This window comes from Anabrus simplex, chromosome 1 (assembly GCF_040414725.1).
Source record: "Anabrus simplex isolate iqAnaSimp1 chromosome 1, ASM4041472v1, whole genome shotgun sequence".
Lineage (NCBI taxonomy): Eukaryota > Metazoa > Arthropoda > Insecta > Orthoptera > Tettigoniidae > Anabrus > Anabrus simplex.
In genome coordinates, this window is record NC_090265.1 from 959,224,618 (window position 1) to 959,251,932 (window position 27,315).

The following is a 27,315-nucleotide window of genomic DNA, read 5'->3' on the forward strand; positions in this document are numbered from 1 at the left end:
GCAGATCCATACATATGTAAAGAGCTTAAAAAATGAAACAGCTAGGAAAACTTTTGAGGAAAACAGAGTATGTTAACATTGACGCTTTCATGGCCCATACTTGTAGACATGATATGGGCTTTTGGGCTTATGCTGTATCAAGAAAACAAGGTGAAACTCTTTAAACTTTGCAGAAAACTTTGCTCCGCGTCTTCAGAAGAAAAATCTCCACTGTTTCCAAGGAAGTCTTCTACAATAATGAGGGTTTCAATTTAAGAATATTTTACTGATTGAGATGGTGAAGGCAGCAGGAGAGGTAGGGAAACAGTGACTTTATTGTGTGTTAAAAGTAGTATTTGATGGCTCACAAATCGTGTCACTCTTGTGGCGAGTGTCATGAGAATGTCCTGTTTTTGTGCTGGATGATTGTTAGAATCTGCATGGAGGTAGCAATTTGTGTGAGAAGGCTTATGATATATGGTATGTCCTAAGGAGGCGTCCGTTTTTTTCTTACTAGAAAAATCAAGAAGGGAAGACATCAAGGCATCCATCCGACTCCGTCTCCATAGTGAATTTAATTGAAGGATGTTTCTGATTTAAGTGGTTTAAAAATACAGGGTGTTTACAAATGAATATCGGAGTTTTAACGCCTTATAATATTGAATACGTTAAACTTACAGTTATACATTATATGTCAAATGAAAGAGCAACTCAAACAGTTTTGTTTGTTGGCACCAGTGCGCATGTATGTGCAATGGTTTCACCGCAATCCGCTAGACATTTCTCGTTGCTGTTAGCGATTCTGTTATCAGCATACCCGATCCCTTCAGCGATTTCTTTGCACGCCAGATACGGTCACGTTCGTGATATCGCGTGAACTTTATTATGATGGGCCTCTTCCCTCCCGTCACTACCTCAGCTGTTGTTCTCCTTGGTTTCCCAATCCTGTGACAGCGATCTAAATTGTCCAATGTCAAGTCTATTCCTAGGTGGGATTTCACAACATCGAACACCTTATCATAGACGTCCTCGTTCGGAGCTTCTGCCACCCCGTGGAGTAATAGGCAGTTTCTCCTTCTGTACTGCTCTGCTTCGTCGATTAGGTCGTCCTGTTTGGAGATCTGGTTGTGCATTTGGGTAAGTTCGGACTTCACCTCCTTGAGCTCCTCGGTGACAGCAGCTCTGAAAGACTGGAACTCAAGGGCGAGTGCGTCTAGGGAAACATCGCCGGGGTTGGTAGCACTGCTGTTGGCGGAGCGCGTTGCTTTATCGAAGCGAGCTTGGATGTCGTTTAGCTTTTCTTCGAATGAAGAAATCCGCTTGTTCAATGACTTTAGAGACATTGTGAATTATTGGAAAGATTGACGACAATTTTGCTAACATCCAGGTTTGTGCAAGAGACTGCCTGTTTTTGAGCCAATCGGGGAAACTTACATTTCTGTCTGAATGAAACCTGGTTGAATTTTCATTCAGCCTGTATAGCAGTAATGCGACTGAAAGACAACCACAATTCCGGTGAGAGAGTGTTGCTTAAAAGGAAGTGTAATTGAAACAACTCTCGGAAGACTGAGTCTAACTGCTTACGAGTGTCATGCACCCTCTCGATAACAAGAGCCTTGCTGGCACGCTGATATATTCTCCTGGTCTTAGGAGTATTTAATGTGTGCGTCAGCTTCACACAGTTGGGAATGATGTTATGGTCCCGACATCTCAGAAGAAAGAAGAATCGAGAGTGACACAAATTTGTGAGCCATCAAATATCCAGGAGATGGACACACTCAAAGTCACGTTTGAGGGTAATGGTTACAACAATGAACAGATTCATAGAGCCCTGCATCCCAGAGGGACAACTAATCAAAGCTCACAGAAAGAAGAAGTGAAGGGAACTGCCTACCTGACTTAGATTCACAACACCACAGACAGAATTGCCAAGGTCCTTCGCAAGTATAATATAAAAACTGTGTTTGGCACCATCACTAAAACTGCTCATAGTTTGGGTAAGGACAAATTGACCCACTAATACACCCTGGGGTGTACAAAATTTCCAGTACTTGCGGCAAGGTATACATTGGCCAAACATACCAGTCCATTGGGACTCGTATCATGGAACACCAAAGAAATATCCATCTCAACCAGCCAGAGAAGTCAGCAACAGCTGAACACACCCTATCGTTGGGTCATGATGATGTGTTCCAAGATGTTCGAGCTCTTACCCACACTAAACATTACAGGTCTAGAATTATACGGGAAGCTGTGAAAATATGTAAAACTCCTACCAATTTCAACAGGGACCCTGGCTATCAATTAAGTAATACTTGGTTGCCAGCCATCAAGGATCTATGTAGGTAGTTCTCTTCCCTGTCCTTTCTATATTGTTATTTTGTTTCGGGTTTTCCAAATTCGTATGTTCATCATCACCAGTTGGTTCATTCCAAGCTATGGGTTATGTGTTAGGTCATACTGGAGCTTACGTCTGCTCCCGCTTGGAGTGCTGTGCCAGCATGCAGTGAGTCACCTGGTGACGAATAGTGTACCACAACAATTCTCCAATGGTAAAATATTCTTAAATTCAAACCCTCATTGTTGTAGAAGACTTCTTCGGGAACAGCCAAGATTTTTCTTCTGAAGACGCAGAGCAAAGTTCGTTGCAAAACGCAAAGAGTTTCACTTTGTTTTCTTTACACGGCATAAGCCCAAAGGCCAATACCATGTCTATGAAAACAAAGTAGTTAGTCAAAGTAATGAACATCATTGAAACTTAAAAAAAAAAAAAAAAAAAGATTGACAGAAGTATTAGGACAACAGAAAATAAAACCCTGGAAGCAACAGATAGATGAAGAAATACTGAACCTAATACAAGTAAGGACTGAGCTCTAAAAAAAAGCAAGAAAATGGAAGAATATAAAAGAGAAAAACAAATGCGGAGAAGAAAAATGGACAACAGAAATTGCCACAGAATTAGAGGGAGGGTAGAAAAGACCAACCTTACCACAAAATCAGGACTTTACAGTATAACCCGAGAACAAACTCCTCAAAAGTTAAAGACAAATGTGGAAATTTAGACACTGACGAGTTATGTGGTGGAGGGAAGCAGTTTAAGAAGAAGAATGCCTAGGGGAAGAAAATGATTGTATTGGGAAATGTGATATTACAGTGGGGCAAGGTCCAACAATAACAAAAAGTGAAATTGAAACTTCTCTTTTAAGTCTTAAAGAAGGAAAAGCTACCACGGCAAATAACATCCCTACTGAACTGTTAAAAATTATGGGTGGAACTATGAAAGAAAAACTATTCAAGGTTAAAAATGACTTATGAAATAGGAGAGTTGCAAGATGATTTTAAAAATTTGCAATGTGCCCTCGTATAATCAGTACTGTCCATGTCTATCATTGTTTCCAAATTACACTGCCTGACAAAAAAAAAAAAAAAAAAAAAAAAAAAAAAAAAAAAAAAAAAAAAAAAACTGAAGCACCCAGAAGGGGAGGAGGAAACAAAATGAACCTTCACGTATTGAGAGGGTATGTGATGTTATTTCAGCGATTACTAGGGCCCGGATTCATATGCACTAAAAACTCCAAAAATATGCATGCACATATGCACTAAAAATGTTGAAAATATGCAGTAAAAATAGAACCTAATACTCTTACCAAACGCATTATTTAATTTTAACTCAGTGTTAAATTGATAAACATGTTTCATTCGTTGCAAAATGATGTATGGCAGTAGGTTATCAACAGTTTTTCAATATTTTCAGGAGTCGACGACTTTCTGTTGTCGGACAGAATTAATTTATACGCTGAAAATGATCGTTCTACGTCGACGGACGTAAGTGGGCAATACTTGTACACTGGCACTTACTGCTCGGAATATTTTTCCGGCAAAGACTACCTGATTCCACTTACGTAGTTGTTTATGGATTGAATATTCTTTAGTCCTGGGTTTGAGTCCAACACCGCACTGAGTTTCCTTTTAACTTTTTCTCCAGTTTCAACAGGAACGCCATTTGAAAAACTAATGGTGTTCTGAATTCATCATCATCATCATCATCAGTTTTCCACTCCAGTTGCCCGGGTGTGGTTTACGAGCACTCTCCACTTCTGTCTGTCCATGTACCACTCTTCTCTCAAGACGACATCCCAGCTGATTCCCCTTGTTCCTATGTCCTCTTTCACTTGGTCCAGCCACCTCTTCCTAGGTCTTCCTACCGGTCGTTTTCCGGCCACGACTGTGTGTAGCCATTGTTTTGCTGTCCTTCCATCGTCCATTCGTTTGACATGGCCAAACCATTTCAAACGGGCCCTTGTCACTTTTTCATTCAGGGATGGGTACACACCAGCTTGCTCGTGTAGGGGTGCACCGCGAGTTTCTAGGCCCTTAATCGCCTTCAAAAGACGAATAATGCACATGGATGAAATTGATATCTTTATATACAGTTTCAAATTCAAATGCGCACTTTGCATCACGAACACACGCAGTATGACTATCATCAATACTTTTAACTACATCTTTCACTTGATTAAAGGTCTCCTGGTAGAACGATACTGCGGATAACCAAGTCCCCCATCTTGAGAGAACACTTTCCAGTGGAAGAGAAACCTGAGGCAGATGAGTTTTGTACAACTGTACATGAGCTGGTGCTTTTAGGAACAACTTTTTCCCACTTTAAATGACTTTGTTGACAGATGAAAGGAGGGTATGTATCTCTTCTACAATACGATACAATCCATGGGCCAAACATGTGACATGGATGAGATTTGGAAAAAATACTCATAGAGACTAACCAGCTTTCAACATATACAAAGCTGCATCTGGACGAAAAGGCGCACTTTGTAACAATCACTCTCTGATTCACTAGGCCACCGAAGTTGCAGGGAATCGTTAACAAATCTTGCAACTGTAGCGTGGTTGGTTTTTTTCTAGCACTTCGCATGAAACAAAATGAGGTTTGCCAGGTTCTTCTGGACATAATTTACCCTCTATGAAGTTCGCAATGAATCGACCACACGAATCGGTTGTTTCACCTACCGATATCCAGGCACAGTTCCCTCCAATGTCAGATCGTATCGAATCCACGACAGAAGCGTGCAGTAAAAGTAAATAGTTCTTCCTAAGGGCATCCTTTGATTAACACAATGCTTTTCAAGAAACGAGCGTAGATGTGGATTATTCAATTAATGCAGAGCAATATTGCTGCATACAAAAGCTTTACAAATGACTGCGGAAAATGTACGGTACTAACTTCACACCATTCTTTCAAGTCGGTTAAAAGTAGCTGTTGTGTATTCTTAATCTGTTTGTTTGATCTGAGATGTGAATTTTTTTTCGAATGCTTCAAATTGGAGGAAGGCTGAGAGCTTGCACAGGACATGAGATTGTGATGAGTGTTTCTCAAATCTTTACTTCATGCTTGCTTCATAAATTTTATCTATATTCATGTCTTGCCTAAACTTTGATTTTGACTGCTGATGGTCTCTGGTAAGACCAAAACTAGCTTCAACAAATATGTGTAACATTTTTTAAGGTCACAACAAATAGTATTGAATAGGAGGAAACCTTTAGCTTTTGTTTTACACTATATTGCTCTTCAATACAGATTAATATAAAATGTATTACCTATGATTAACAACAATAACAACTTAGCAAGAATGGCAATGATAACTGGCAGGTTTTGTTACAGAGTTAGCAAGAAGAAAGGTCATGGGTTGGAAGGACGGAAGAAAATGGAAACCTGGAGAGGACATCAAAGAAATTTTTTTGTGTTTGTGTTTGAAGGATGGAAAGGGCGTGAATATGTCAGTATCGGGTAGTGAGTTACCACGAGTAGGGAGATGGTGGAAGACAAAGCGTTGTTGAAAGGGTAGGCAAAGAAGAAGGCAAAGAAGTGACACATTATGAGTGTGCCAGTTGTGTGTTGGATGGGGGGGGGAACATGTATAGGGAAGTATGTTGGAAGAATATTGCATTTGGTATAGCTAATGATTATTTTATGCAGGTAACAAAGATTGGAGAACTGTAAATTGCTTCTGAGGTCAAGAATACCCAGGTAGTTCAAGATGTTAGATTTAGTTGTGATCTTAAAAGCAGTACTGCAAGTCTTGACAATGAAAGTTGAGATATGTATGTGATAGCAGATGAGGACCAAATAGGGGAACAAAAGTCAATAATGGGGAGAAAATAGGAGATGTAGTAGTATAATTTTAAGGTGTTTGTCAGTTTACATAGGCAGTATTCATTCCTTCCTTTAGCAATGAGAAAGATATTGTGTTACACTTCTTAACATTGAGAGAAAGAGTCCATTTCTTAAACCAGTTACTACAGAAATTGAGAACTGTCTGCAATTCATAAGAATCATTAGGTGTAGACACTTGCCTTAGGATTTTCAGGTTGTCGACATATAGGAGGAGGGAACACTGACTGTTTTGAGCACAAAGGATTATGTCTATTAAAAACTATTGAAAATAAGTATGTGCTTGGTCTACCTAGTCAATACACTTTTATAGTTGAGAATGATTTATTCATACATGTTTCAGGAACATAATACATTCCCTTCATCAGTGGACTTCACTGATACATGTTCCTGAAACATGTTTGAATAAATAATTTTCAACTATAAAAGTGTATTGACAAGGTGGACCAAGCACATACTATTTTCAATAGTTTTTAATAGCTTTAGACAAGTCAGTATAGGAACAAATACCTATTATGGTTAAGTTTATCAACAAGGCTTATGTCATCAATATACAGAACAAAGAGTAGGGGTCTAAGGATAATGCCCTGAGATACACCTGATAACACAGATAACCATGTGAGCCAGATTCAGGGAGTACCACTTTCTGTTTTCTGCCAGAGAGGAAACTAGTTATCAATGACAAGACAGGGCCATGGATATTAAATCTTGTAGCGAGCTTATGATGAAGAAATGTGTGATCCACAGAATTGAATGCTTTGGCCAGATCTATATAGATTACGTCTGAGATTCACTTTTTATTGCTGAAATGATGTGGTGATTGAGAACTGTTATGTTAGTAAGGCATGATTTTCCAAGAGTGAATCCGTGTTGCTCTTCAGACAGCAGGCTGTGTGAAAAAGGGGAGTTGATGGTGGATTATTCTTTCAAGGACAGAGGATAGTATTGTGATGATACAAACGATGAAATAACGTGTTTGTTGCCCGATTTGAAAATAGGTGTGATATTAACTTGTTTAACTTGTTTTCAACTTTTGGGGAGTGTACCAGAAGCCATGCACAAGTTGAAAATTATAGATAATGATGCACAGAGAGATACCAAAGTATTTTTGAGGAATACAGGGCTAATATAATTTGATCTGGTGGAGCAGTTTGTTGAGAGACTATTGAGAATACTTTGAACTTTGTCAGGAGTCATTGATATTTATGACAGTAAGCCAATGCAAATACTATTGGTCTGTGGCAGTTCAGTGACAGGTGTGGAAGGGGTAAAGGTAGAGTGAAAGTACTCATTGAATTTTTTGAGACCTTAACTCAGTTGGGACATCATCACTATGTAGTTTTAGATTCTATGGTATTCAGGACAACTTCCTACGGGATGAAATGAGGGTACATTTTTTAGGGTTATTTTTAAGGTTTCTAGTTATAGAAGTGATGCACCGGATTGTAGTCATTCTTAAGACATGATTTTGAAATTTTCCTGAGGCGTGTGGATTGAGAACAGACCTCGAGAGTGACCACGCACAGGTTTTGTTCTTAAGTAGCAGTTCAGTTTGGCAGTCAGCCAGGGGGGATATTTGTGTGTACTAGGTTTGGAGAAAGGTAGATGCTGTTTAATTGTGGCAAATATTAAATCCTCAACACGGGAAACCGCACTGTTGACGTCACACTCAGTTGATAACCAGCACCAAGGGAGAGAGACAAGTCCTGATTGACAGCTAGCCAGTCCACTTTACTCCATAGAGGAAATGCTTGCCTCGCAGCAGGTGGGGAGCCTTTATGTCAATAAGTAGGTAGGCTGAGAGTAGCTTCGACCGAGTCGTGGACAGCGCTAAGAATATGTTTGTTAACAGACACACTAACATTAGTTACTGCAGAGAGAAGATTTCTGGCAGATTTCTGGTGGGTTTTAAGCAGATCTGATGAAGATGAAAACCATTTATAAAGTATTCCAAAATAAACAAGTTCACTGGGTCGTTTGCTGTTCCAGCAGTCATAGATTGCCAGGATATGTGTGCATTGAAATCAATGATTAGGACTATATTGCTGGATTTATTCAGAGCCAAAACCGTAGAATTAAAGCAATCTTCTAATGCTGTAATATTGCTGGAGGGTGGACAGTAGAGCAGCCAACTAACAAATGTTTTCATCTAGAGATTGTAATCTCAACCTTGGTTAACTCACATTCAGTTTCTAGGTCAGGTCTCTGACGGGCTTTTAGTTTATTACTAACTGCAATCGTTACACCACCTCCACGTTTGCAGGTACCTGTGTTTTTCTGAAACACTGAGAATTAGATGAGAATGAAAGTTAACCATCCGAAACAAAATCAGGTAACCAAGTTTCAATGAAACATAAGATATCAAAGTTGCTAAATTCAGGTTCACTGAGTACACAGTCAGTTAATTTGTTTTGCAGACTCTGAGCATTCTGATAATAAACATTAAGTGGCTCTGGATTTAAGTGAACGCTGCCAGAAAGAAGTAAGAAAATGTACACAGCACTTGAGGAAGCACGGCAACCTCTCGTCCTTTCACTAGAAGAGACAGGAGTATGGCAAAGAACAATGAGATCAGACACACACAAAGCGGAGAAAATAAAATGCCATTCAGCGAAGCACCATTGTAGTACTGAATCACAAGACACTTCACTTGCTTCAGGGATGGTTGCAGATACCAAAGCACAGCACGGCACACCTATATATATATATATATAAAAAAAAAACTAGGGAACGAAAGTAATATGTCAGAGGTACAGAAACACGACTGTCGCCAGTTGCTGCCATCTTGTCTCATCATATTTAGTAGGTATAGATTTTGCATTTCATTAGAATTCACATTTCTTATACTGTTGTTTTGATTATTTTCTTTGGAGTCACCTGTTTTTATTTATGGTAAAATCTTTTCTAATATTTTATTGTGAGACATGGTGTAACAACCATGGGTGCCAAGCTGAGATCAGAATTGGTGCCACTTACTTGTGCTAGGCTCCTTCTGTAATCCTTCCTATGCCACCTCCCTTCGCCAACTCTTGTTCTTTGTCGACCCTGATGGTATTAGAGTATTCAAGGCCTAAAGAAGCTCTTGTTTTCCTGCCTTCCAGAGCTCTTTTGAGTGAGTTGGCTGTGTGGTTTGGGTCACACTGCCGTGAGCTTGCATTTGGGAGATAGTGGGTTCGAGCCTCAGTCAGCAGCCTTGAGATGGTTTTCGGTGGCTTCCCATTTTCACACCAAGCAAATGCTGGGGCTGTACCTTAATTAAGGCCAGGCTCGCTTCCATCTCAGTCCTAGCCCTGTCCTATCCCATTGTCGCCATAAGACCTGTCTGAATCAGTGCGATGTAAAACAAGGAGAAAATCTTCCCTTTTCTTTGCCAATATTTTTATTTGTCGAAGGTTCGGACCTTCCTTCTTCCTCCAAGTTATTTAATTATTCGAGTGTTGAGTGGGTATAACCTATACCTAATGAGCATGTTGTAAGGCATATACATATTTGCGGGCCAACTTAATTTAACCACTTTAATCCTTACTCATAAATCCATATGAAGAACAGGTACTTAAGTTAGTAAGAAACAACATGTTCTGGAAAAATAAAGTCATCAGTAATTCCATAAACAAGAGATTCAATTTTGAATCTCTCAGGATTTTCTGTTCCTTCAGTCTGTCGCAAGGATTTCAATTATCATTAGAGTTGCCACTTTTTCTAGACTCCTAATGCAAAGTCAATGCACACAAATAGAGCCTCACCTTGGCGAGAATGTGCTTGAGCGACATGCTTCAAACTATCCACACTAGGTGGTTGTGGGGGAAAATATGGCTCCATCACAGGCATTGGCATGGGAAGTGGCTGTGGTTCGGGTACTGGAGTGGGTTGAATTTGAGCATATGTTTCACTCCCACTGGTGTATAACTGACTAGGTTCTTCAATAGCTGCATACATTTCATCTGCAAGCAGAACATACAGGATAATGAAACACACATTGCCTTGGAGAAAGCAGTTATAGGGAGAAGGAGGTAATGTCAGAGTATCCAATGAAAGAATGAATATTTTCTCCATGTGATAAATCTCTTAACTGATACAACATTGTTCCTTACTCTGAATCCATATGTAAGGACCTGGTATAAAAAGTTTTGCAGCTTACGAGCTGTCTTGTACATCACCAACATTTTTCTGTATTTCATACTACAGCAGCAGTGGAAAAGCTGAAAAATCAAAACAAGGTGCAAATGGGAAATTATATGCTCAGACAGAATGGCCAAAAAATGTATGTAAGCTAGAGTGTTTCCATGATGATGATACAGACTTTCAGTGATGCTGGAGAAGGGCACATGTATCAATTTCAGATATGAAACCCCCATCTGGAAATGCCTCAGTCACCAGGTTTAGCCAAATTCGTTTTGGGATACCTATGAACATGGGATAAAAATACCTTACGAATCTTTGGGTGGCAATCTAATACCTTTACATACCTGCAATGCGCACACATGCTCCGAAGACATTTACAGCAAGTTGCCTAATTTTGCTTATGACATTTACAACAGTTGTTCAAAATGGCATACCCCAGCTTCGATGCAGAGATGACACCGAATTAACTTCTAGATATCTGGTCAAACACTTCTGGCATCATTTTAATATACAAGCAGGAACGATTCTTGCAACCATGTTGTTGCATCTTTAGACAGTGATGTTGCAGAACTGATATTGGATTTCTTAATGCAACCCCAGTCATCAACCATTTTTACTGACCTTAAAACCATATTAATTCATGAATTTGAGGTGTCAAAAGGAAGTAAAGTTACTATTCCCAGGAGGTTCATAAACGTTATCATTGGGGAGGGACATGTGGCAACCATGAGATTGAGGTGTAACATCTTTGGAAATGCCTATGATGACAGCTACCAAAGAATAGTAAGTGATGTACTTTAAGAAAATTGATATATGTTCTTTGTAGTCTGATACAGATTGTTGTTCATTGTTATCAGTCTTGATCTACATTTTATTCTAACTATATACAACAAAGATTATAAAGTATTCATTCAGTTACTGTATATTTAATTATATATCCAATGGAAAATACATCATAACAACAAATTTCACTGCCAAATAAAATGAAAAATGGTGGAAGAAACATTTTTTTCCCAATAAAATGTCTTCATTTCGACTGAAATACTTCTCCAGAATAACAAAAGAGAAATGTAGAGTCCTTTTTGATTCATTTTGGCAGTTCAGGCACATCTCACAATAAAAGACCTACCTTTCAGGATTTGAAGGCTACAATCATTTTATTTGTAATACAGAGAAATATAAAAACTGTATATGAAGTGCACTTGATTATTTAAATGAACACTGACCATATTGCCATGTAAAATATCTGTAAAATATTTCAACATTTTCAGTGGAAAAATGATGCAAGTAAATGGTTTATCTTTCATATATATATAATCATATGGCCTCAGCTACCATGTGCAGACATTTCAATTTGACACCATCTGGCTGTCTGCTCGTCAATTTCGACGTTCTGTTTTAGTCTAGACCTACCAGATGGCAGACCGAGTAAACCGAAACTCTCTTGGGCGTCTATGGCTGAGATTTAATGAATTTTGTCAGGTAAACACCAAATGTGTCACCAGAGATCTTTTACATGCCGACATTGTATGGCATGGAGTGTTGAATGGACTTTTCTCCGCCCTTCAGAAATCCGACTACCTCTGATATCACCTGATATCAGGTGATATCTCTAAGGAGACTGTAAAAGGTTATTTTATGTTTATAAATTAATGTACATTGGATAAAGAATATTGTGTCTGTTTTTTATTTATTTGTTATTTTCTAAAACAAGAAATTCCTCACTAACAGTTTCTATATTCCATTTGTATTCTGAGTACCTCATAAGGTAAGGTACACACATATTTATTACCATAAAGTGCTATACAGTATTTAGTTTAGAAGTCATGGAGAGGAACAAATATGAAAAATTAAGTCAGATTTACAAAACAGGAACACATAATAGGAAAACACCATGACAGATCATCAGGAAAGGACAAGGATGATCTATGTCTTCACACACTGTTGTCTTAAAATAGGCACTCTCTAATCCCACTTCTTAAGAAGTATTCTTCTACTGCTTTTCCCACACCCTGGTGGGCTTGTGGTTTTATGGCCAGGTGCCTTTCGTGATGCCAATCCTATCCAAAGGGATGTATATTCTATTGAATGTTTCTGTGGTGGTCGGTAGAGTGATGATGTGTGAATATAAAGAGGAGTATACTGGTACAGATGCAAACATCCAGTCCCCCAATCAGAAGAATTAACAATACAGGATTAATATCTCCAACCCAGCCGAGAATTGAACCTGGGACCCTCTAAACCGAAGGCCTTGATGCCGACCATTCAGTCAAAAAGCCACACCAACTTTTTTTTGCTATTTGCTTTACGTCGCATCGACACAGATATGTCTTGTGGCGACGATGGGATAGGAAAGGCCTAGGCATTGGAAAGAAGCGGCCGTGGCCTTAATTATACAGCCCCGGCATTTGCCTGGTGTGAAAATGGGAAACCACGGAAAACCATCTTCAGGGCTGCCGACAGTGGGGCTTGAACCCACTATCTCCCGATTCCTGGATACTGGCATAGATATCAAGGATAGTTTAATAAAAAACCACCTATTCAATACTTTCCACGTTTAATGTGGTTATTATCTACATGATTTTATGTAGACTTATTTAGGTCGGGTACATGTTTCACCCATTATTTTGGGCACCTTCAGCCTGTATACAACCTTTAGGTCAAGGTTTGGGACCTTTTTAACCAATATAAAATACCAATATATACATATATACAATATATACATACATTAATGAACTCTTAAGACAGGTAACATAAGTTAATACAGTTAAGTTTTTTGGTCCTAATCTATCTAATTTGAAAAATGTCCAAAACTAAAATGGATCTTCTTTTTGGTAAAGAGGATTACATACCGGGGTTTATGTGACCCCTATATCATATCATGTTCTTGAGGTACCGTGTCTAGTTGACAGGATGTGTCGTCAACAATAAGTGGAGATTTGAACTGATTGTTGATTGTAGGTTGGTCAAGATTGAAAATATAAATTTAAAATTAAATGTGTTTTAACTTGGCAGTTCTATTCTGGTTAACTTAAAATGTTCAAAAATAAAATGAAATGGATCTTCTTTTTTATCATAAGTCTTGAGAAAGGATGATATTAAAACTGGGGCTTATTTGACCCACGATTTTCATTTTAATTTTCTTGATGTAACTAATATTTAAATGTGTTGTCATGCACAAGTGGAGATTTAAAAAAACGACTGTTATATAGGTAGACTGGTCAAGAACATTGTTGTGAATGAAACTGTTAGCGTCTTGACTTTGGGTCTCATGTAACGTCAAGGAATTGACAAGAGTACAATATTAAGCTGTTTCATAGTTTTAGGCTGCTGCTTAATTGAGAAGGAACATCCTAGACACTTGATACAGTCTTGTATGAATATTGTTCCCGTTGATGTGTTGCTTGGTCTTTGGGAGGGATCTTAAGATTATTTGTTCATTTCATGCTAGATGGACCTGTCTGTTCTGGCAGCGCCTGTCTTATCAACATTTCTACTCCTGGTGTTGTACTTGTTGTACTTGGCAATCTACAACACTGGAACAGTAACCAACCCTGTGGACTCATTTATTTGGTCTAATTTCATAAATGGTCTTCACCTACATCAGTTCTGCTTAAAACCCACCAGAAATCTGGCAACATTGGACCTCCTCTTCTCTACAGTAACTAGTGTTAGTGTATCTGTTGGCAGAAACATTCTTAGCTCTCACCATGACTCAATCGAAGCTACCCTCAGCCTACCTGCTTATCAACATAAAGACTTCCCACCTGCTGTGAGGCAAACATTTCCTCTGTGGAGTAAAGTGGACTGGCTAGTCGTCAACCAGGACTTGTCATCCCTCCCTTGGTGCTGGTTATCAGCTGAGCGTGACGTCAACAGTGTGGTTTCCCTGTTTGAGGATTTAATATTTACTACCATTCAACAGCATGTACCTTTTTCCAAACCCAGAACACACAAATATCCCCCCTGGCTGAGTGCCGAAACTAAATTGCTACTAAAGAACAAAACCCGTGCATGGTCATTCTGGAAGTCCATCCCCAATTCACACACGTATAATACTTTTAAACACCCCAGGAAAATTTCAAAATCGCATCTTAAAAATGACTACAACCGGCACATCACTTCTATAACTGGAAACCTTAAAAACAACCCTAAAAAATTCTGGACCCTCATTTCATCACGTAGAAAGTCACCCTGGATACCAATGAATCTCGAAATACATAGTGATGATGTCCCAACTGAATTAAGGTCTCAAAACTTCAATGAGTACTTTCACTCCACCTTTACCCCTCCTGCACCTCTCACAGAACTACCACAGATCAATAGTGTTTGCAGTTACTCTCTGTCGCAAATATCAACGACCCCTAACGAAGTTCAAAATAATCTCAGTAGTCTCCCAAAAAAACCGCTCTGCCGGGCTCAATGATATTAGCCCTATATTCCTTAAAAATACTTCTGCATCTCTCTGTGCATCGTTATCTACAATTTTAAACCTGTGTATGGCTACTGGTACATTCCCCGATAGCTGGAAACAAACTGATATCACACCTATTTTCAAATCTGGCAACAAACATGATATCTCATCATACCGCCCAATATCTATCGTTCCAATACTATCCTCTGTCCTTGAAAGAATAATCCACCGCCGACTCCTCTTTTTCACACAGCCATACCTCTCTGAAGAACAACACGGATTCACTCCCGGAAAATCATGCCTCACTAACCTCACTGTTCTCAATCACCACATCAATACAGCAATGGAAAATAAATCTCAGATGTAATCTATATAGATCTGGCCAAGGCATTCGACTCAGTGGATCATGCACTTCTTCTTCATAAGCTCGCCACCAGATTTAATATCCACGGCCCCGTCTTGTCATTGATAACGAGTTTCCTCCCTGGCAGCAAACAAAGAGTGGTACTCCCTGAATCTGCCTCATCATGGTTACCTGTGTTATCAGGTGTATTTCAGGGCAGTATCCTGGGACCCCTACTCTTTGTTCTCTATATCGATGACATAATTCTTTGCATTACAAGTAATAAATCTCATTGTAGACCGTATTGGACATCAGATATGAACATCTTCAGATTTCAGTGCACGCACTTGGCATCTTATTTTTTTCACTTTTGGTCTTGAACTCCCAGCAAAAATGAAGCAGCTTCAGGCGTGATCAATCCTGTTTGAAGTGTTACTACTCCATGTCTGCTACAACATATGACTTCTCTCGCCCGTTCTCACGTATCTATACAAGAGTGGGATTTAATTATTTCTTCACTTAAAAGAATATAACCATCGTGTTTTGTTATATATGAACATTCTTATTAACTGACTGGCAGCCATGAGTTTGATACTACACTGCCAACTCTATGTTGTACCTTATGTTTTTAACCTCTGGCAACACGATTATGTGTTTTTTCTAACTCAGCCATGATGAACACACTTATATATTTTCATTCTTGTTTTTATGTTTGAACATTCTGATTGACTGACTGGTAACAATGATATCCTAATGATTTTAATTATTTCACTACCAGCTCTGTATTGTAGCCTACTTTCTGTTCTTATCCTCTGTCTCAACTCGATTGTGTATTTTCTCTTAGCCATGTTGTAACATTCCATGTTTTTTCACACTAGTTTTAAGCCTATTTTCATTTTCTAAATATAAATGTTGATTCTTAGGGTGCCATATATGTTAAGGACACTAGGTTCAGGGCCCTGACCTAACTTTAGGCTAAGATTTATTTTTGGCTGATGATGCTTACGACTGTTAAGCGAAACATGTCCCATCTTACAACGCTTGTTGTAATGTTTATTTCCTAAATGTAGGAAAGATAAGTATTGGAAAGGTGGTGTTAACTATTATTCTTGTTTTAATTCTTTGCACCCAAAATAGTCAGTGTTCCCTCCTCCTGTACGCTGACGACCTGAAAATCCTAAGAGAAGTGTCTACGCCTGATGACTGTGATGAATTACAGACTGTTCTCAATTCGTGTGGTGACTGGTTAAAAAAATGGAATCTTTCTCCCAATGTTAAAAAGTGCCATACAATCTCCTTTTCATTGCTAAAGCAAAGAATGAATACTGCATATACCATCCAGGGAAATACATTGCAATTGGCTTCTCAGGTAAGAGACCTAGGTGTTATAATAGACTGTAAACATTCACCCCATAAAATCCCATGCTATGTGTACTCTAGGCATTCTTTACAGGTTTACTGAAATTAATGATATTAATGCCTTAAAATTATACTTTGTCTCGTATGTTCTCCCCATTATTGACTTTTGTTCCTCTATTTGGTCCTCATCTGCTATTACAAACATATCTCAACTAAATAGTATTTTTAACTTTTTCACTTTCACTGTTAAGACTCGCAATCCTCTTTTTAAGAACAAAACTAAATCTGACATTATGAACTATCTGGGTATACTTGACCTGAGAAGCCGTTTACAGTTCTCTGATCTATGTTACCTTCACAAAATAATCAATGGCTACACCAAATGTAAAACTCTTCCGGCGTACTTCCCTATACACGTTCCTCCCCGCCCTACACGCAACCGGTGCACTCATCATGTGTCCCATCCGCGCCTAACTTTACAACTTTATCTTCCACCATCTCCCTACTCTTGGTAACTCACTATCCGATATTGACATATTCACACCTTTCGCATACTTCAAACAAAAAATTAGAAGATTCCTCTAAGTACTCCCCAGGTTTTCACTTTCTTCCGTCCCTCCAACCCTCGACCTTTCTTCTTCCTAATTTCAGTAACCGACACTTGCCAGTTACTGTTGTCATTGTTGTTACAATGTTACTGTTAAAATTGTTAATTTATTGTTGTTACTTAATATTGTTGTTTATGTTGTATGTCCTCTGCTCTCTTTGCTCAGCGCCAGCCAGCCGCACGCACGCAAGCGTGGATCATTCGAAACTCGACACGCGGTCTTCAGTGCGCGTCTGTTACGTCGTGTGCAGTACATAAGGAGCTCCCTGTCTGTCACTCATGAGGATTCTCCCCAGTGTCCTGCTCCAGAATACACTGAACGTCGAACACGGAGGCTACTCCTCTTAAAAATGTGTCTCGACCAGGTGGACGGAATTCTGGTAATATGAGGTTTCACCTCAGGTCACTACTCCACTTTCCCGCTCCTTCATCCATGTCGAGCCCCGATGTTGTATGCCGCACATCCCCAAGCTCACTCAAGCTCCGACACACACGTTACATTCTCTAATTGTGAACATAGCTTTCATTTAGTACAAGCTTATGAACTCAGACACTTCAAGTCAGAAGGAACTCTCTTAGCTAATCTATGCTAGTGCAAATGATAGTTTTCAACTATCACGAACTATATCTTCCCCAAGAACCATCTTTTCAAGATAGCAGTGAGTGTAAATACATTCAGAGTGTACATAGTGTATAGAAACAGAAACTCTCTCAAGATTAATCATCTACTTTGCTTCAAGACAACTTTATGTTTTATTCCTGTACATACTGTAGAATTCTGTGTGAAGCAAATAAATAAGTTGTGTTCTTGTAAACCTTGTTTACAACACAACTCATTGGCGACGAGGTAAAAAAAAAAAAAAAAAAAACCTACGTGCCATCTGCCACCAACACATTGGCAACGAAGTCAAACAGTGGTCTGTGTGTCGCCCACTCATTCGAAACGAGGTACAAAACTGATTACATTCTGTCGTCAACTCATTCGCGACAGGGCAACAAACTCTTACAGGATATCGTCCACTCATTGGCACAGTGACACTATACTCCGTAACTATCACCACTCCACATTGGAACCTGTACGGCCTCTACCAGCAGTTAGCCTTTTCTACAGTACAACTATTAGCCTCCGTCGAACTACGGACAGTCAGCCGACATTCCAAGGCTCTCTCTCGCTCGCAGCACCTGTTCGGCACTCTTCAGCTTGCTTGCTCTCTCACCCACTCCCAGCTGTTCCGGTGAAGGTCTCGCCTACAGCCAGCTCAGTACACGCTGCTAGACAAGTTCTTTTCTCTCACACATCTCAACATGGCTACAGCCGAGCAGCTAGCTGCCGTATTGCAAGCTCTACAGCAGCAACAACAGCAATTCATGCAGCAACAACAAGCGGCATTGCTCACAGCTATGCAAACTCTTTCTGTTTCTACACAGCCCTCAGCAATTCCTCCGTTCTCTGCTTTTGATCCGGCTAAGGAAGAATGGTCAGTCTATTTCGCCCGCCTACAGCAACATTTCATATGCCATTCCGTCACGGGTGACAAGCGCCAACGTGCACTATTTCTCAGTTCGGTTGGCAATGCTACGTGCGAATTACTACAAAAATTAAGTCCAGAGGAGCAACTCTCTGAAGTGCCGTTCGCACAGCTCTTGGCCCGTATCACTGAACACTATGCTAAAGCCCCGCACATAGTGGCCGCTCGCTACAAATTTTTTCAGAGCAGGAAGCAACTGCATCAGACTCATGCTGAATGGATAGCGGAATTGCGAGGTCTAGCTATACCCTGCCAGTTTATATGTTCCAAGGACGGTTGTGGTACGCCCTATACCGATTCCCTCATTCGGGATATGGTCATTCTGCATACTCCTGAGGACAAAGTTCGTTTTGACGCTGTCAAGAAGAGTAACCCTTCTTTAGAAGACGCCCAGCGTATTGCTACGGTATACGAACTTACTACCAAGACTGCAGCAGAAATAGCTTCTAAACACGAAGTCGTTCAAGTCTCTACTCCAGCCCGCCAGTCCTCTGCTACCTTGAACCGCGCAGCCAAGTCGCTCTCTGCCAAGCATTCTCGCCCGGTTCCCTCTCGTTCTTCTCCAAGGAAGCCCACTTCTAAGAGCAAGTCGCAACTCCTGCCTTCCTGCAGAGGATGTTTCAAACATCATGAACGTCATGCCTGTCGTTTTTTCAAAGCCACTTGTGAACGATGTAATAAAGTAGGACACATCAAGACTGTATGTCAGAGTTCGCTCCGCCCTGCTAAGACTCCTGCAGCGTGCCCGAAGCATATACAGCCCCGACAGGACATGGAAGTTGATCAGATAAATCTATTTCTTCCCACCAAGAATTCTCACAAGATCATCGTTCCTCTATCATTCTCTGATCGCTCTGTCGATTTTCAGTTAGACACTGGATCACCTGTCTCTATCATTAACCTGGCTACATATCACGACTTAGTTTCACCTTCATGCTCTCCAGCTGACATCCAGCTTGTTACATTTAACAAACGGAAGATTGACATTAAAGGCCAAATCACGCTTCCAGCCAGTTATAAAGGAATTCGGAAGGTCATTCCACTATTCGTAGTCAACAACTACACCGCATCGAACATTATGGGTATGGATCTCTTTAATTTATTCGGCTTCCAGATTCATGACAATATCAACATGGTATCTACTTTGCAACCTACTTCTGATATTACGGCTCTCCTCGAGCAGTTTCCTGAAGTCTTCGACTCTACGCTCGGAACCGCCAAAAACTATACAGCTCACATACAGCTGAAATCAGGAGCTAAGCCGCGCTTTTTCAAAGCACGTCCAGTACCCCTGGCCCTTCAAGACCAGGTCACTAAGGAGTTAGAAAGATGGGTAGAAGCTGGAATAGTGGTACCAGTCAATTCCAGTCAATGGGCCACTCCACTAGTTGTAATCAAGAAACCTGATGGCAATGTACGACTTTGTGGTGATTTCTGATCTACGATCAACGCACAAATCGACACAGATATATTTCCAATTCCCCGTCCAGAGGACTTATTCCGTCGTCTAGCTGGTGGACAATTCTTCTCTAGAGTGGATCTTAAAGAAGCCTATCTACAGCTACTTTTAGACGAAGAATCCAAGCAATTTCTCACACTCAACACTCCTATCGGACTGCTCCAGCTCCAGCGTCTCCCGTTCGGCGTCTCTTCCTCAGCTGCTAGTTTTCAGCGCTATTTAGCTCAACTCACCGCCTCCATTCCCGGTTGTGCTAACTACCTGGATGATATTATTGTGACCGGTGCAGATCATCAAGAACATCTCCATAATCTGCGCCTCCTTCTCACGAAGTTGAAAGACAATGGCCTACGAGCGAAACTCGCTAAATGCACTTTCTTTCAGCCGCAAGTTCACTACCTGGGACACATCCTCGATAAAAACGGCATTCAACCTAGTGAACGGAATGTCTCGGCGATTGTAAACATGCCTGTACCACAGAACATCAAGCAGCTCCAATCCTTCCTAGGCAAAGCGAACTACTATAACGAGTTCATTCCCCGCTTCGCTTCAGTCGCAGCTCCATTAAACGCCTTACGCAAAAAAGGTGTTAAATTTCAGTGGTCTCCGCAATGCCAACAGGCCTGGCAAACGATCAACAAAGCCCTTGTTCAAGCTGTTAAACTCACTCATTTTCAGCCTGGCAAGCTGATCACGCTAGCTACTGACGCATCAGATTACGGCGTCGGCGCCGTTCTCTCCCAGAAGGATTGTCACGGACAAGAACGCCCCATCGCCTTTGCTTCGAAGACACTTAATGAGCATCAACGTCGGTACTCCCAGATAGAAAAAGAAGCTTTAGCAATCATCTTTGGTATTCGCCGTTTCAATGAATATCTCTATGGCAACCATTTCCTGATCATTACTGATCACAAGCCTCTAGTACACTTATTCCATCCTGGTAATAAGATCCCTGAGCATTCCCTCAGAAAGCTTCAAAGATGGTCCATGTTCCTTTCTGATTATTACTATCAGATCGCCTATCGTGCCACATCCCAGCATTGTAATGCTGATGCCCTCTCTCGCTTACCAGTCGGTCCTGATACTGCCTTCGATTCTCAAGAATTCGAATGTCTTCAGTTAGACATAGAACTCGAAGACACCGTATCCACCTTTCCTATTGACGCTACCTGCCTTGCTAAAGCTACGGATAAGGACAGTACACTTGCTACGGTACGTACTTACATCCGCAATGGTTGGCCCCTTCAGAACAAACTTCCGGCCCACCTTGCGCCTTATCATCGTATTCAGCATCGTCTTACGACTCGTGCCGGAGTTAACTTCCGGCCCACCTTGCGCCTTATCATCGTATTCAGCATCGTCTTACGACTCGTGCCGGAGTTATACTCCTCGAAACCGGCACCACCTTCCGAGTGGTTATCCCACCTAGTCTACAGACACAAGTTCTCGACTTGTTACACCAAAGTCATTGGGGTATATCCCGCACTAAGCAACTGGCACGTCAACACTGCTACTGGCCTGGTATTGATGCCGCCATCGAAAAGCTCATCCGCCATTGTGACCAATGTCAAATTAATCAGATCTAGCTTCATGGCCTCCTGCTACTTCTCCATGGAAACTAGTTCACATCGATTTCGCAGGTCCTTTCCTCAATTCCATGTGGCTCATCGTCATAGATTCTCTATCGAACTTTCCCTATGTAGTGGATATGCATTCGACTACTACTACAGAAGCTACCATTCGTGCTCTTCAGAAAATATTTACAACTGAAGGCTTACCTCAAGTCCTAATTTCTGACAATGGACCGCAATTTACAGCTACTGCTTTTAAGAACTTCTGTACATATAATGGCATTCGCCATATCCTAGCACCGCCTTTACACCCTCAATCTAATGGTGAAGCTGAACGCTTTGTACAAATTTTTAAGAAAAGTATGAAAAAAGCTGTCTCTTCAGGCTTAACTAAAGACCAAGCATTGTTACAACTCTTAAGCAACTACAGAACTCTGCCCGGCGCTGATAATGTCACTCCCGCACAAAAGCTCCATGGACGACCTCACAGAACTTTACTTTCTCTGTTGCAGCCTCTTCCGGCCCAGCCTAAGACCTCGCCAACAAAGTTCACCGTCAACGACAAGGTCTACATAAGGACATTCAAGTCAAACCCGCTCTGGTTACCTGGTGTCATCCGCAGATCTTTGGGCCATCGTCTCTACGAGATTCAGACTGCTGAGAAACGCATTTGCCGCACCAGGACCAGATACGCCTGCGCTACCGTCCATATCCGGCTATTGATTCTCTTGTTAAGCCAGATAAATCTATTGCTGAACGAGCTTTAGACCATTTAATAACCATGGGTTCCTTTCAGGACGATGCAGCGCCACTCCGCCCAGTCACAGCTCCGGACAATACAACAGAGACGTCAGAAGCTCCTGCCCAGCATCGTAGCTGCCGCCAGCGCCGCCGCCGCTTCACGCCGCATCGGCGTATTTAGGAGGGGAGGGTGTTGTATGTCCTCCGCTCTCTTCGCTCAGCGCCAGCCAGCCGCACGCACGCAAGCGTGGATCATTCGAGATTCGACGCGCAGTCTACAGTGCGCGTGTCTGTTACGTCGTGTGCAGTATATAAGAAGCTTCCTGTCTGTCACTCATGAGGATTCTCCCCAGTGTCCTGATCCAGAATACACTGAACGTCGAACACGGAGGCTACTCCTCTTAAAAATGTGTCTCGACCAGGTGGACGGAATTCTGGTAGTATGAGGTTTCACCTCAGGTCACTACTCCACTTTCCCGCTCCTTCATCCATGTCGAGCCCCGATGTTGTATGCCGCACATCCCCAAGCTCACTCAAGCTCCGACACACACGTTACATTCTCTAATTGTGAACATAGCTTTCATTTAGTACAAGCTTATGAACTCAGACACTTCAAGTTAGAAGGAACTCTCTTAGCTAATCTATGCTAGTGCAAATGATAGTTTTCAACTATCATGAACTATATCTTCCCCAAGAACTATCTTTTCAAGATAGCTGTGAGTATAAATACATTCAGAGTGTACATAGTGTATAGAAACAGAAACTCTCTCAAGATTAATCATCTACTTTGCTTCAAGACAATTTTATGTTTTATTCCTGTACATACTGTAGAATTCTGTGTGAAGCAAATAAATAAGTTGTGTTCTTGTAAACCTTATCTTGTTTACAACAGTTTATACCTTTGTTATCTTTTATATGTATTTAAACTTATTATTATTAGTGTAAAATGACCCTCCGTAGGCTGTATCAAATAAATAAATAAATAAATAAATAAATAAATAAATAAATAAATAAATAAATAAATAAATAAATAAATAAATAAACAAACAAACAAACAAACAAACAAACAAACCTGAGTGGGGATTTACCGGTTACCTCCAACGGGCGCGTCCCATTGGAATTGGCGAAGCTCGCTGGCTCTGCCGCCAGCAGAGTCAGAGGGTAGTAGGGAAATAAAATACCACCGTGAAAAAAAAACTGGTCCCTTGCCAGGGTTACGGCGAAGACTGGTAAATGACCAGAAGCCAGAAAACATCTTGAGGCAACCTCTAGGGCTAACAACCCTAGTTGTAAAAGGATGGGTACCCGTCCAAAGCAAAGTCAAGCCAAAAAACATGATGGCACAACATTTCAAGAAACATACCCCAGGGGGTAAATCTTCGGATAAATCCCTCGTCGTGAACGCCACGGCGCACGAGTCTCGTTCGGATTCTGGGGGAGACTCGACATCATGCAAGAGACGAGTTGGAGCGTCTCGGTGTACCCCGAAGAGTCAAAAACTCTGGCCAAAATCTAACACCTTTCTAGCAACTTTCAACATAAATTCACTTACACAAACTGGCAAGCTGAAAACCCTCACCAAAGTTCTTCACGAAAATCAGATATCCGTAATGGCCCTACAGAAAACAAGGTACCCAGATGAAGAGATTTTTGAATCCGAAGGCTACCGGTTTTTCAAGAGCAAAGCACAAAGAGGAATCCTCAATGGAGCTCTGATGCTTGGAACCGCGTTTGCTGTTAGAACCAAGATCCTTAAATCGGTTGCAAATTTCGAACCTGTGAATGACAGATTGTCTATACTCACAATTAAATGCGCGAACAAAACCTACGCCCTAGTTAACGCACATGCTCCTACAAACGATAAGAACAAGTCTGATCCAGATGAAGTTGATAATTTCTGGGACCTACTGGATGAAAAATTAAACAAAATCCCCAAATACCATGTCAAGCTGCTTTTGGGTGACTTCAATGCCCAACTAGGTCATGAACAGAAGTACAAGAAAGTTATAGGAAATTACCCTGCTCACAAAAGAACCAATCCCAACGGGAAAAGACTGGTGTCCATTTGCGAAAATCACAACCTGCAGGTAATGTCGACCCACTTTCGCCATCTACCCAGAAAGCAAATGACTTGGCGTTCTCCCGTCCAAGCTCTCGGAGAGTTCCAAATTGATCATGTTGCAATCTCCAGGAGAAACAGCCCCTAGATTATGAATGTCAAGGTAAAGAAAGGCATCAATGTGGCCTCAGATCATTATATGTCTCTTATCAAATTCAAACCAATTCCCGCAAACACAAGGAAGACAACCAAACAGATCACACGCTTCGACAATGATAAACTTTGGCAAAGGGTCGAGGAATTCCAGCAGAAGGCTAGACCAAATGACTGACTTTAACAACGCCAAAAGTCTCCTTGTTGAGGCCGCCAAAGACATTGCAGAAATCAAGAGAAGCAAAAAGCATGCCTGGTGGAATGGTACCTGCGAATCAGTCCTCCAAGAAAGAATCAATGCGTGGAAACAGTACTACTCTACGAAATCAGAAAATGATTGGGAAACCTACAAAACCCAACGTGCCCAAGCAGCTAGGGTGTTCAGAACTGAGAAACGTAAATACGAAAAATCTCTCATTGAAAAGATAGAACAAAACTTTAGGAAGAATGAAAGCAGAGAGTACTACAGAGCCTTCAAACGCAAACTCACTGGCTATAAACCACCATCTCTATGCTTTGAGCGAAAGGACGGCACACTGGTGACGTCAAATGAAGAAAATTGCAGTATTCCGGCAGATTACTTCAAGAATTTACTTAATTGCTCTAAACCGCAAAGCGCCAATGAGACCAAGGAAACCTTACTCAGGTACCCAGATTCCAGACCACCCGACAGAGATGAAATCAAACGCCACATTGCCCGTTTCAAAAATAACAAAGCGCCGGGGGAAGACTCAGTAGTAGCAGAACTATGGAAATATGCCCCAGAGGAATCACTTGATATCTTGCAAAAGCAAATAGAAGAAATTTGGAACAAGGAGACCCTACCCGAAGATTGGAAAATAGCTTTGATCCATCCATTACACAAAAAAGGCAGCATGAAGAACATCAACAACTACAGAGGAATATCTTTGGTACCCGTGACTCACAAAATTCTATCACTTGCCATCCTGGAGCGTTTGGAAGCACAAGTCGAACATCAAATAGGTGAATACCAAGGAGGGTTCAGAAAAGGTCGCTCAACAGCTGAACAGATCCAAAATCTCAAAACGATCATCAGATATTGTACACTAAGGTCCAAGCAGTATGTGTCTGTCTTTGTGGACTTTAAGAAAGCGTACGACTCCATTGACTGGGAAGTCCTGCTAAACATCTTAAATGAATTTGGAGTTGATTTGAAACTGCTGGCATTAATTAGGGCCACCCTGACCAATACAAAATCCAAAGTGAAGTTCCACGGATGTCTCTTGCATTCCTTTGACATCAAAACAGGAGTCCGACAAGGTGATGGGCTATCCCCGATACCCTTCAACTGTGTTCTTGAAAAGATCATCAGAACCTGGCGGGTGAGATTACAGGAAACCAACTACAGTCCATTGAGAATAGGAACCAAAACCAAGGGGATCGCAACAGACTGCTTAGCATTTGCCGATGATATTGCTGTTCTCAAAAACAACATAGAAACTGCTAGAGCTCAAGTTGAAATTTTAAAGGAAATTGCCGAACAAATTGGTTTGCAGATATCGTTTAAGAAAACAGAATTAATGACTAACATCAAAGTGGCTCTACCAAAACTCCATACAAAATACGGGGACATCACCCGAGTAGACAAATTCAAATACCTGGGTGAGATCATCATGAAAAATTGACTGGACAAAGAAGCACTTCAGGAGCGAGTACGCAAACTGGAAATAGCCTACCAAACATCCCGCACAATCTACAACAAAAAATGCCTTTCCCAAAACACCAAGATACGTCACTATGAAACAGTTCTGAAGCCAGTAGTTCTATATGCAGCCGAAACCCTGTCTCTAAATGCCAACAAAGGACTCCTTGAAGAACTGGAGAAAAGAGAACGCAACATTGTGAGAGGAATCTTGGGATCAAAGTACAGAAATGGAATCCATCAAAAGAGATCCAACAAGGAAGTCTACAGCAAAATAGAGAACATTACCGACACAATCAGAAAAATACGGGCACGATTTTACGGTCATCTGAGAAGAATGGACGGAAGAAAGTTAACTAAAGAAATCTTTCACTTTTTTGATTCAAACCCCAAAACCACAATTCCCTGGTTTAGAAATACCAAAGAAGACCTGGAAATGCTACACATTTCAGCTGAAGACGCCCTTAACAGAGATCTCTTCCGCAAGAAAATATTGACGAACGGGCTAAACCGAGACGAGCAACCGAAGAGAAGACACGGTGCCCCTTGGACAGAGGAGCGTAAGCAGGCCCACTCACAAAGAATGAGGGAAATTTGGGCTCTAAAGAAGGCCAAGTTCAGTGTCAAATGCAACAAGACTTAACGTGGTCCTTGATGACCCCAGCGAATTAAATAAATAAATAAATAAATAAATAAATAAATAAATAAATAAATAAATAAATAAATAAATAAATAAATAAATAAATAAATAAATAAATAAATAAATAAATAAATAAATAAATAAATAAATAACTTTTATATATATATTGGTATTTATATTTATACTCTAGCGTAAGCATTATATGTGTGGATATTTATTTCTTAATTCAAGGTAGATTAGGAATTATCTCTCGATATAATTGATAAATGGTATGATGGAGACATCCATTAGTGTTTGCGGCAGATGACTTATCCGTCAGATAGAAAGCTTTCACAACTTTCATGGATCCATGTTAAAAAGGAAACTTTGAAAGGCAATCAACCCTGAGTCTTCGTGACCCGCCTGGACACAGGAAAGGCGCATTATTGATATGGAAAAGAAACAGCGAGGGAGATAAGTTGGATTTTTGTGAGAGAAATGGAATGATTG

At 40.8% G+C, this 27,315-nt stretch overlaps 1 protein-coding gene across 3 annotated transcripts in view; it reads right to left on the reverse strand.

The window, feature by feature from the left end:
* Window positions 1-27,315, reverse strand: part of LOC136857805 (uncharacterized) — a 240,432-nt gene that overhangs the window by 17,086 nt on the left and 196,031 nt on the right. For 2 of the 3 annotated variants that reach the window (XM_067136747.2, XM_067136746.2), the window contains one exon: window positions 9,910-10,107. The exons of the other annotated variant lie outside the window; for it this stretch is intronic. In XM_067136747.2, the coding sequence (XP_066992848.2) occupies window positions 9,910-10,107 (198 nt within the window). The remainder of the gene's footprint in view (window positions 1-9,909; window positions 10,108-27,315) is intronic. 3 annotated transcript variants of the gene reach the window in all.